The 12,712-nt window shown below is 47.5% G+C and overlaps 1 protein-coding gene across 1 annotated transcript in view; it reads left to right on the top strand.

The window, feature by feature from the left end:
- The window catches only part of LOC135059170 (complement component C9-like), a 72,023-nt gene extending 66,448 nt beyond the window's left edge, over nucleotides 1-5,575 (top strand). The window contains exon 9 of the mRNA XM_063963890.1: nucleotides 5,290-5,575. Coding sequence (XP_063819960.1) covers nucleotides 5,290-5,438 — 149 coding nt within the window. The 3' untranslated portion in view covers nucleotides 5,439-5,575. The remainder of the gene's footprint in view (nucleotides 1-5,289) is intronic.
- The last annotated feature ends 7,137 nt before the right edge of the window (nucleotides 5,576-12,712 follow it).

Raw genomic sequence — 12,712 nt, 5'->3', positions numbered from 1 at the left:
TGGAAATTTTTTCCCTGTGTGACTGTTCTCCAGCCTCTCAGGCTGGCCTCCGTGGTCACCGGCATCCAATCCTGAATGCCAAATCTGCGGCCCTCTAGAAGATGAGCACTCTGTAATCACCACAGGAGAGACACCCTTGTCCTTGGATATAGGGTTATCCGCTGATGCATCTGAGGATGCGATCCGGACCATTTGTCCAGCAGATCCCACCGAAGAGTTCTTGCGGGAAATCTGCCGAATGGAATTGCTTCGTAATAAGCCACCATTTTTACCAGGACTCTTGTGCAATGATGCACTGACACTTTTCCTGGTTTTAGGAGGATCCCGATTAGCTCGGAGAACTCCCTGGCTTTCTCCACTGGGAGAAACACGTTTTTCTGGACTGTGTCCAGAATCATCCCTATGAACAGTAGACGTGTCATCGGAAAAAGCTGCGATTTTGGAATATTTAGAATCCACTCGTGCTGACGTAGAACTACTTAAGATAGTGCTACTCCGACCTCCAACTGTTCTCTGGACCTTGCCCTTATCAGGAAAGCGTCCATGTTTCCTTTTAAGAAAAATCATCATTCCGGCCATTACCTTGGTAAAGACCCGGGGCGCCGTGGACAACCCAAACGGCAGCGTCTGAACTGATAGTGACAGTTCTGTACCAGGAACCTGAAGTACCCTTGGTGAGAAGGGCAAATTTGGACCTGTAGGTAAGCGTCCCTGATATCCAGTGACACCATATCGTCCCCTTCTTCCTGGTTCGCTATCACTGCTCTGAGTGACTCCATCTTGATTTGAACGCTTGTATGTAAGTGTTCAAATATTTCAGATCTCACCGAGCCGGTTGGCTTCAGTACCACAATATAGTGTGGGATACTACCCCCTTCCATGTTGTAAGAGGGGTACTTTGATTATCACCTGCTGGGAATACAGCCTGTGAATTGTGTGAGGGGGAGATGTCTCGAATTTCCAATGTACACCTGGGATACTACATGTAGGATCCCGGAGTTCCCTTGCGAGTGAGCCCCCTGCGTACTGAAACTCTTGAGATGACCCCCTACCGCACCTGAGTCCGCTTGTACGGCCCCAGCGTTATGCTGCGGACTTGGCAGAAGCTGTGAGGGGCTTCTGTTCCTGGGAATGGGCTGCTTGCTGCAGTCTTCTTCCCTTTCCTCTACCCCTGGGCAGATATGACTGGCCTTTGCCCGCCTGCCCCTATGGGGACGAAAGGACTGAGACTGAAAAGACTGTGTCCTTTTTTGCCGATATGTGATTCGGGGTAACAAAAAGTGGATTTTTCAGCTGTTGCCATGGCCACCAGGTCCGATGGACCGCCCCTTTATACGGCAATACTTCCACATGCCGTCTGGAATCTGCCTCACCTGACCACTGTCGTGTCTTCGTCTGGCAGATATGTAAATCACATTTACTCTTGATGCCAGAATGCAAATATCCCTCTGCGCATCACGCATATATAGAAATGCATCCTTAAAATGCTCTATAGTCAATAAAATCTTGTCCCTGTCAAGGGTATCAAAATTTTCAGTCAGGAAATCCGACCAAGCCCCCTCAGCGCTGCACATCCAGGCTGAGGCGATTGCTGGTCGTAGTATAACACCAGTATGTGTGTATATACTGTCATGATATTTTTCAGCTTCCTATCAGCTGGCTTCTTGAGGGCGGCCGTATCTAGAGACGGTAACGCCATGTTTTTATAAGCGTGTGAGCGCCTTATCCACCCTAAGGTGTGTTTCCCAACTCGCCCTTACTTCTGGCGGGAAAGGGTATACCGCCCATAACTTTCTATCGGAGGAACCCCACGTATCATCACACACTTCATTTAATTTATCTGATTCAGGCAAAACTACAAGTAGTTTATTCACACCCTACAAAATACCCTTATTTGTGGTACTTGTAGTATCAGAAATATGTAACAGCTCCTTCATTGCCCTTAACATGTAACTCGTGGCCCTAAAGGAAAATTACGTATGTTTCTTCACCGTCGACACTGGGGTCAGTGTCCATGTCTGTGTCTGTCGACCGACTGAGGTAAATGGGCGTTTTTACAAGCCCCTGACGGTGTCTGAGACGCCTGGACCGGTACTAATTTGTCCGCCGGCCATCTCATGTCGTCAACCGTCTTGCAGCGTGTTGACATTATCACGTAATTCCATAAGTAGACCATCCATTCCGGTGTCGACTCCCTAGAGAGTGACATCAACATTACAGGCAATTTGCTCCGCCTCCTCACCAACATTTTCCTCATACATGTCGACACACACGTACCGACATACAGCACACACACAGGGAATGCTCTGATAGAGGACAGGACCCACTAGCCCTTTGGGGAGACAGAGGGAGAGTTTGCCAGCACACACCAAAAGCGCTATAATGTATATAACAACCCTAGAAGGTGTTGTTTCTATATATGCGCTCTTAATATATCATTATATCGCCAATTTATGCCCCCCTTCTCTTTTAACCCTGTTTCTGTAGTGCAGTGCAGGGGAGAGTGGGAGCCTTCCTCACCAGCGGAGCTGATCAGGAAAATGGCGCTGAGTGCTGAGGAGAATAAGCTCCGCCCCCTTTTCGGCGGGCTTTTCCTCCCGGTTTTTTAATAACTGGCCTGGGTTAAAATACATACATATAGCCTTAATGGCTATATGTGATGTATTTATTTGCCAAATAGGTATTTATATTGCTGCCCAGGGCGCCCCCAGCAGCGCCCTGCACCCTCCGTGACCGTGTCAGTGAGCCGTGTGACAACAATGGCGCACAGCTGCAGTGCTGTGCGCTACCTCTCTGAAGACTGTGAAGTCTTCTGCCGCCTGTTTCCGGACCTCCGTTCCGCCGTCTTTCTTCAGCGTCTGTAAGGGGGATCGGCGGCGCGGCTCCGGGACGAACCCCAGGCTGACCTGTGTTCCGACTCCCTCTGGAGCTCAGTGTCCAGTAGCCTAAGACTTCAATCCTCCTGCACGCAGGTGAGTTGCCAGTCTCTCCCCTAAGTCCCTCGTTGCAGTGATCCTGTCGCCAGCAGGAATCACTGATTAGAAACCTAAAAAAAAACTTTACTAAATAGCTCCTTAAGAGAGCCATCCAGTTTGCACCCTTCTCGGACGGGCACAAAAACCTAACTGAGGCTTGGAGGAGGGTCATAGGGGGAGGAGCCAGTACACACCATGTGACCTAAAAAGCTTTTTAGATGTGCCCTGTCTCCTGCGGAGCCCGCTATTCCCCATGGTCCTGACGGAGTCCCCAGCATCCACTAGGACGTTAGAGAAATAACAAACTCTAGAAAACAATAAAACTAAGAAAACTCCTAGGAGCTCCCCTAGCTGTGACCGGCTCCTCCGGGCACATTTTCTAAACCGAGTCTGGTAGGAGGTGCATAGAGGGAGGAGCCAGCCCACACTGTTAAACTCTTAAAGTGCCAGTGGCTCCCAAAGAACCCGTCTATACCCCATGGTACTAAATGGAACCCCAGCATCCTCTAGGACGTAAGGGAAATTAGGAATTAGCCATGGTAAACATTTTGTGCCAATTGAAGCAAAAAAGGACGCTGTATGAGGACACACCTGTATATACATAACAAGAATTTCTACATCTCCAGTTTGCCATGTAGTCTGCATACAAAAATAATATCGATATACTACTACTACTACTACTACTACTACTACTACTACTACTACTACAGATGAAGCAGTCCTTATTGTAGCGTCACCTTCCTTTACTCCCCATAGTCTTATCCAGTGAAGTGAATTAAAATTTGCTGCAACACCTCAGGTTTGCCATATAGTCGACATACAAAAATAATATTGATATACTATTGCTACAGATGAAGCAGTCCTTGTTGTAACATTACCTCCCTTTAATAACCAAGGCCCTCATTCCGAGTCGTTCGCTCGGTATATTTCATCGCATCGCAGTGAAATTCCGCTTAGTACGCATGCGCAATATTCGCACTGCGACTGCGCCAAGTAATTTAACAATGAAGATAGTATTTTTACTCACGGCTTTTTCTTCGCTCCGGCGATCGTAATGTGATTGACAGGAAATGGGTGTTACTGGGCGGAAACACGGCGTTTCAGGGGCGTGTGGTTAAAAACGCTACCGTTTCCGGAAAAAACGCAGGAGTGGCCGGAGAAACGGAGGAGTGTCTGGGCGAACGCTGGGTGTGTTTATGACGTCAAACCAGGAACGACAAGCACTGAACTGATCGCAGATGCCGAGTAAGTCTGAAGCTACTCTGAAACTGCTAAGTAGTTTGTAATCGCAATATTGCGAATACATCGGTCGCAATTTTAAGAAGCTAAGATTCACTCCCAGTAGGCGGCGGCTTAGCGTGTGTAACTCTGCTAAAATCGCCTTGCGAGCGATCAACTCGGAATGAGGGCCCATATTCTTATCCGGTGAACTGAATTAAAAATTTGTTGCAACATGCGCAACACAGACAGCTCATTAAAAACTATTCCATCTGTATAAGACTGAAGAAGTCCACATTATTATTAACATTTATTTATACTGCGCCGGCATGCTCAACAACAATTACATTGAGAATGAAGGGACAGATGAATTAAGCCTAGAGAAGTGTTAAAGTGGAAGGTGATAATGCACCAGCCAATCAGCTCAAAACTGCCATGTTACCATGTTTATCACTTCTCCAGCTTAGTACATCTGCCCCAAAAGGGAGTAATAAAACAAGAGTGGGTACCAAACGACAGATTTGTAGTTTTCCCCGAGAATAGACACACTGCTTAGCGCTGACACTGGTCAGGGGTGTAGTACGGGTGACCGGCGGTCTCCTGACCGCCGGTCACCTTACCGACGCCGGGATCCCGGCAGCATACCGACGCCGGGATCCCGGCGGGGAGGGGCGAGTGCAGCAAGCCCCTTGCGGGCTTGCTGTGCTCGCCACGCTGCGGGCTCGGTGGCGACCTGCGGTCGCCATGGGTTCTATTCCCATTCTATGGGTGTCGTGGACACCCACGAGTGGAAATAGTCCCTGTTGGTCGGCATGCCGACCATCGGGATAGTGAGCCGTCGGGCTCACGGAGGAGGTCATGTGACTGTCGGTCAGTCGACCGGCGGTCACATGACTACCACCCCTGGTCAGGGCTTGTTTGTAGTGATGGGAGAACCAGTGATCATGAGGAAGCAGCTGTAGCCTGTAACAGGTAGTAATTATCATTTTGCTTGTTGTAATTATATTCCAATTTGTGTAATGGTAATCACAGTAAGTGCCAGTGGAAAGTGCCAATACATAAGTGATGATTAATCAGCATATGCTTATATTCATAGAGCCTGACGTGTCTGAAGAGGGTCACTGGAGCTGCTGGTCGCCCTTGTCTCCCTGCGAAAATGGATTAGCGACAAAAACCCGAACGTGCAACAGCGTGGATGGCAGCAGCGTGTGCCACGGAGAAAGCAGTAAAACAGTTGAATGTTAGACCTGCGGTATTCAACACCAAGAATAAAGATTTTACCTATCTTCACTACTTATTTTAAATTGTAAAGCGCAACGGAATTTGCTGCGCTATATAAGAAACTGTTAATAAATAAATAAATAAATATGTAGTGATCACAACCGACTATCTCTAGTGTCTTTTTACATGTATATAAAAGATATACAGTATGTGTACTTGATCTGCAGTTAAAAGGATCATTCCTCTATTAGCCTGTCAGGCATCTGTAATACAAAACATGTGTGTGTGTGTATATATATATATATATATATATATATATATATAAATAACAGGATCATTCTGCAACCTTATGCCCAAGCCTTCACAGCCACTGAGCAAGTCTCTGATGCATACAGTACTCGTCTCTTTTCCAGTTCTCCTCTCCTGGAGAAACCTGAAGAGAAGATGCAGCCGGGGGGCAGGGCTATGCACTCGTGTCATTAGGCCCTGCCCCCTTAGTAGTAAAATGTCACCATTTGCGGCTCCATGTAGAAGGGGAGGGGCTAAAAAAAATGATTTTGCATCAGTCAGCCCTGTTCCCTCTACACGGAGCCGCAAATCCCGGTAGTCTCCAAATCCGGTCTGCTTCACTAGGAAGTGGGCAGGATGCGAGAGATGCACCTACTCTTCTGGGGGTGCAGGGGACTACCCAATCAATTGTGAGTATCCCGCAGCTTCCAGGAGAATAGGTAATTATGCTCTGTCTCAGGATGTGTGCACCTCTCAATCAGGATGTCTGTTACAAAGCCCAGAGGCATGATTCAAGTTTAAAACCTCATTTTTGTTTGTGTATGGCCTGTTTTGTTAACACAATATCCTCTGCTGATTATGAATCTGTGACAAAGATTTGGCAGAGCAAGTTTAATAGCCGATAAGCTTAAAGGCTGATCATTCAGCAGATGGGCTGTGTGATTACAAACACGGTCACATAATGACCATTACCAAGCTGGTACATCAAAGTTATTAGTCTTATCTGATTTATACTGTATATTGCATTTTTGGTCAGAACAGACATTCATTTCCTGCAAGCAAAAGAAAGGCATCTGAGGTAGAAGAAGCACATTATCCTTCAACACATATAAAGTGTTATTTTGTATTATTATTATTATTATTATCCATTACTTAGATGGCGCCACAAGGGTTCTGCAGCGCCTTACAAAGTACACAGACAAATTAATTAAACAAGAATGACGTACAATACAAAACAATGCAGGACAAGGACATAGTTTATAAACATTGCTTGTGGAATCATAAAAGGAGACAGAGAAGAAATGGTGACAGATGTAGAGGGACAGCCAGAAAAGGGCAGTATCATGCAGACAGGGACGGTTCTTGGCCTTGTGGCGCCCCGGGCAAAATATAGGGGCGTGGCTTCAAATGGGGGCGTGGTCACGACACAGAAAGAAAAAATTAAATAAATAAAAAGTATACTTACCATCCCCGTTCCTGATCCAGACCTCTGCAGACCTCCTCCGCCGGCGGCACCGCTCTTCTCCTCTCCTCTCTTCGATCTATGGGAGAGACGTTATTACGTCTCTCCCATAGAACAGCATAGACACTAGAGGTCAATTATGACCCCTAGTGTCTGTGCCACTATGCTGTGCGGTGCGCGATGACATCATCGCGCATCGCACAGCAAAGGTCCTCTACATGAAGGGAAACTAGACCGGGAAACTAGACCGTAGCGTCTAGTTTCCCTTTATGGAGAGGACCTTTGCTGTGCGGTGCGCGATGACGTCATCGCGCACCGCACAACTAAGGTCCTCTCAATGAAGGGAAACTAGACGCTACGCGTCTGGTTCCCTTCAAAGTGGGGGGGCACAGCGGGGCACTACGGGGGGCACAGTGGCGGATCTTGCCCTGGTGCGGTGCCCTCCGGATGGCGCCGGTGCCCTCCGGAAGGCGGCGCCCCGGACAAATGTACCGCTTGCCCGTGGCAAGATCCGCTACTGCATGCAGACCAAGAGGGTGATGGATTTGCAATACAAGAGAGTGGTCCATAGTGTCAAAAGCAGCAAAAAGGTCAAGAAGAATGGGCAGAGAGTAGTGACCCGTGGATTTGTCAGTAAGGAGTACATTGATGACATTCATGAGCGCAGTTACAGTGGAGTGGAGAGGACGGAAGACAGACTGGAATGGGTCATGCAAGGCAGTTGTAGACAATACGCTGAAGGAGTTTGGAGGCAATAGGGAGCAGAGAGATAGACCAGTAGTTAGAGCAGTGACGTGCGGTGAATAAATGGCTGAGGAGGCACTGGCTAGTACCAGAGATAGATTTGAACACAATATAGAAGCCAAGGGTTCATGTGAGCATTATACAAAGGTGCAGTATTACTGTATATACTGCTGGAAATTGCGGAGTTATGATCATAGATGTGCGGAAAGGTAGGCAGATGAGGTACTGCCTCACCTGTCATTGGCCCTCGTTCCGAGTTGGTCGCTCATTGCCTTTTTTCGCAGCATAGCGATCAGGTGAAATAACAGCATTTTTGCACATGCGCATGGTACGCAGCGCGCATGCGCTAAGTACTTTCACACAAAACTTTGTAGTGTTACACAAGCTCGAGCGACGATTTTCAGTAGCTCTGCTAATCGGTGAGTGATTGAAAGGAAGTGGGTGTTTCCCCGTTTTCTGGGAGTGTGCTAAAAAATGCAGGCGTGTCAGGCTAAAACACAGGCGTGGCTGGGGAAACAGGGGAGTGGCTGTCCGAACGCAGGGCGTGTTTGTGACATCAAATCAGGAACAAAACAGTCTGCAGTGATCGCAATCTAGGAGTGGGTCTGGAGCTACTCAGAAACTGCAGGAAAAGATTTTCAAGCAATTCTGATAATCTTTCGTTCGCACTTCTGCTAAGCTAAGATACACTCCCAGAGGGCGGCGGCCTAGCGTGTGCACTGATGCTAAAAACAGCTAGCGAGCGATCAACTCGGAATGAGGGCCATAGACTTTTTAAAAAGAGTATTTTCAACATTATTTAAATCTGCATGAAGGGCTGTATTCATGTTTGTACGCCGTTGCATATGCAGCTGTGGTTTTCTAGGTTACGGCCTGCTAATCGTCACAAGTGAAGCTGCCAGCCAGGAAAGAAGATATACGCCCTCTGAATCCATTGCAAAGTCCTCTGCAATTGCGCAGTCATACGCAGCACTGACACAGTGACGAGGAATATCAACTCCTAGGGTTCATCTATGACTACACAGAGTGGCTGCTGCAGTATCGATGCTGACAACATGTTTCTCTACGTACATGATTGCAGCTGAAGGCAGATACGCGCCTTAAAAATGGCCATGACACGCCTGCGTTCTTGCTGCCACTCTCAGGATAACTCCCCTGACCAATCACTCTGCATATAAAATGCCAGTGTGAGCGCTATCGCAAAGGTACCTTGGAACGTGTGCAGTGCAATCGCAGGCACATGCGCAGTATGCTGATAATTGCATCGTTGCAAAAACATCAGCCTTGCTGTTTGTGCTTTAAGGGAGCACAAGTCTTCTCAGTGTTAGGGAGTCCCAGTTTAAGTGAGCTGGCGAGTTCAATACAGGGTCGGTCACAGGAGGAAATGTGTTTTATAGTCTAAAGCACAGGTTCTCAAACTCGGTCCTCAGGGCCCCACACGGTTCATGTTTTGCAGGTCACCTGTAGATTTTTAAAATGTGACAGTTGGTGATACACAGTGCAGCTGCTGGGTGACATGGAAAACATGAACCGTGTCGGGTCCTGAGGACCGAGTTTGAGAACCACTGGTCTAAAGCGAGGCAATGGCGTAACTATACATTTTGCTCCCACCTGCAAAAAAAGTTTTTGGAGCCCCCCTAATAGCATTTTGGTAAAACAAACAGGGCATTTTCTAGACAATTTGGGGGGTTGATCGCAGCAGGATTTTTGATAGCAACTGGGCAAAACCATGTGCACTGCAGGGGAGGCAGATATAACATGTGCAGAGAGAGTTAGATGTGGGTGTGGTGTGTTCAATCTGCAACCTAATTTGCAGTGTAAAAATAAAGCAGCCAGTATTTACCCTGCACAGAAACAATATAACCCACCCAAATCTAACTCTTTCTGCACATGTTATATCTGCCTCCCCTGCAGTGCACATGGTTTTGCCCAGTTGCTATCAAAAATCCTGCTGCGATCAACTTGGAATTACCCCCTTGGCTCCCAGTTTGAACAGTTATAAATGCGCCCTCACCCACATTTAAAAATAAATAAATTTACACACACCTTAGGAGCATGCGCTCCAAAAAGGGTGCGTGGTCTTTCTGCATGGGAGTGGCCTCAATGCAAGGGGCGTGGACTTCCAGGAAAAGAACTTATACCCCAGTTTTGCAACCTGCCTCCCCATGCATTGCACACCACAGGACCAAAAAATCCTGGTTCATTCCCCTTACATTATTTGTCATTTTCCTCCGTATAATAGTGCCCCTTACACATTATGCCACACATCGCAATGCCCCTTACACATTATGTAACACACCGTAATGCCTATCACACATTATGTCACGCACCGTAATGCCTATCACATATTATGTCACACACCGTAATGCCCATCACACATTATGTCACACACCGTAATTCCCATTACACATTATGCCACACACCGCAATGCCCCTTACACATTATGCAACACACCGTAATGCCTATCACACATTATGTCACACACCGTAATGCCTATCACATATTATGTCACACACCGTAATGCCCATCACACATTATGTCACACACCGTAATTCCCATTACACATTATGCCACACACCGCAATGCCCCTTACACATTATGCAACACACCATAATGCCTATCACACATTATGTCACACACCGTAATGCCTATCACATATTTGGGGTAATTCCAAGTTGATCGCAGCAGGAATTCTGTTAGCAATTGGGCAAAACCATGTGCACTGCAGGGGAGGCAGATGTAACATGTGCAGAGAGAGTTAGATTTTGGTGTGGTGTGTTCAATCTGCAATCTAATTTGCAGTGTAAAAATAAAGCAGCCAGTATTTACCCTGCACAGAAATAAAATAACCCACCCAAATCTAACTCTCTCTGCAAATGTTATATCTGCCACACCTGCAGTGCACATGGTTTTGCCCAACTGCTAAAAAATTTCCTGCTGCGATCAACTTGGAATTACCCCCATTATGTCACACACAGTAATGCCTATCACATATTATGTCACACATCGTAATGCCCATCACACATTATGCCAAACACAGTTATGCCCTGACACCATTTTATGCCCCATACACAATAATGCCCCTCACAAATTATGCCCCACAGTAAGGTTTCTAATTTCTTTTAAATTACCTGCTTGGGGTTCCATGCCCGCTGCTAGTTGTTTCATGCTCATTGCCAGGGGTTTCATACTCATTGCCAGGGGTTTCATGCTTGTTGTCAGGGGTTTCACGGCAAACAATGCAGCTTTCTGCATCCTCTGCAGGCAGTTCCAGTGTTTCTGCCACTTACAGGTAATGCTATACCGTTGTGCTTCCCTGGCAGATGCTAGAGGTAAAGTAGGACCTCTAGTATCTGTCTCCTCCTAGGCAGTGGCCACTTTTGGGTGGCCATTTTCAGCAGAATACATACGAGTGGCTAGACCGCATGGAATATGTAAAAACACTGGCGGGAGTATCAGCGTCGCCACCCTCAAGCCACCGCGGGGTCTGCGGGGGCTGATGCTACGCTACTGAAGCTAGGTATACAATTGTCAGACTGTTCACCCGATATCGGGTGAACTTGCTAATGATTATATAGGTGTGGATGCAGGATGGTTGCAGTAGCTGATAAATGGCTTACAACGCTCCTGCAGTGATCGGTATCGGGAGGTCACATTTTATGTGCTGTTTAATATTTTTTAGCTCATCCTCCCGACCCCCTTAGATACCTGTACATACTGAGGAGATTTTTCTTGCACAATTTTCAGTGTTGGACCGAAGTACAGAGGGCTCATCGGTGGAATGCAGTGGTAGGGGCCCATTCTTAAGAGTGCAGACAGCCTCCAAAGGGGGTATGGCCAGTCAACACAGAGGCTTGGCTAACCATTGGAGGGTGTATGGTCTGGGCCCCTTTATAAGTATATTCCATGCATGATAATTTAACAGTTTAATGCACTGTAGAAAATACACAATAGTCCTGTGCACTATAGTGTACCATGGGGGTCATTCCGAGTTGATCATAGCTGTGCTAAAATTAGCACAGCTATGATCATTCACACTGACATGTGGGGGGACGCCCAGCACAGCGCTAGTCCTCCCCGCATGTCAGTGCCGCCCCCCCGCAGAAGTGCAAAGGCATCACACAGCGGCGATGCTTTTGCACTTCAAGACCAGCGCAGCTTTAGCGTGCTTGCCGGGAGCTACTTGTTGCTCCCCAGCCCACAGCGACTGCGTGTGACATCACGCAGCCGCTGCGGCCCGCCCCCCCCCCCCCCCCCCAATGGTCCGGCCATGCCTGTGTTGGCCGAACCGCTCCACCTAAACGGCGGCTTGACGCCGCCACCCAGCCCCCTCCCGTCCAGCAACTGCCTGTCTCAGAGGCGATCGCTAGGCAACTACGGCTGCCATGTGCTGTGCGGTTCCAACTCGATCGCTGCGCTGCGACAAACTGTAGAGAACGATCGGGTCGTAATGACCCCCAATATGTATAATGTGTAATTCAAGTGCACAGTCTGGAACCTGATCCCTAGAGGTGTGGGTGGGCCCTCAAGCAGTTTGGCCCACTGTGGGTTCCCCCAGTACCCCAGACAGTGTGTATGGGGCTCGCAGGGGGCTCACAGGGAGTCAAGCTGGAGACACAGTACTCGGCTGATCGGGACATTTACCTGGTCAGCTGAGTGATCACAAAGGTGTGTACTCAGCTAAGAGTCAGATCACAATTTGGATTGGCGTGGAAGATTGTATAATTGTTCATAATATGCCTTAAAGACGCATTTACTTATACTGTAGTTCGCCAGTCCTATCCCGAACAGCCGGAATAGCAGATGCATCATTACGGGACTTTAATCTATTGGCTAATAAAGTGTCTGCTTTATTGCTTTTCTCATAATAACACTGGTCAAGCCAACGAAGGAATTTTCTGATAGGACAGCATTAAAGTCACTCCTTGCTGAAACAAGCTGTTTGTAAAGAGACATTGTAGGGTTGCATATGTGGGGGATTTCCAAATACTGAACCTCCTCTTTCAGGGGAGCCACCTTAAGGTTCTGTCATTTATTTTTGTGGTAAGAATAACTAATAGTTTATCTGTGGATTCCCAAACCT

The sequence above is a fragment of the Pseudophryne corroboree genome, chromosome 1 (assembly GCF_028390025.1).
Source record: "Pseudophryne corroboree isolate aPseCor3 chromosome 1, aPseCor3.hap2, whole genome shotgun sequence".
Taxonomy (NCBI): Eukaryota; Metazoa; Chordata; class Amphibia; order Anura; family Myobatrachidae; genus Pseudophryne; species Pseudophryne corroboree.
The sequence above is the reverse complement of the archived record's forward strand: the minus strand, read 5'-3'. Positions and strand labels throughout refer to the sequence as shown.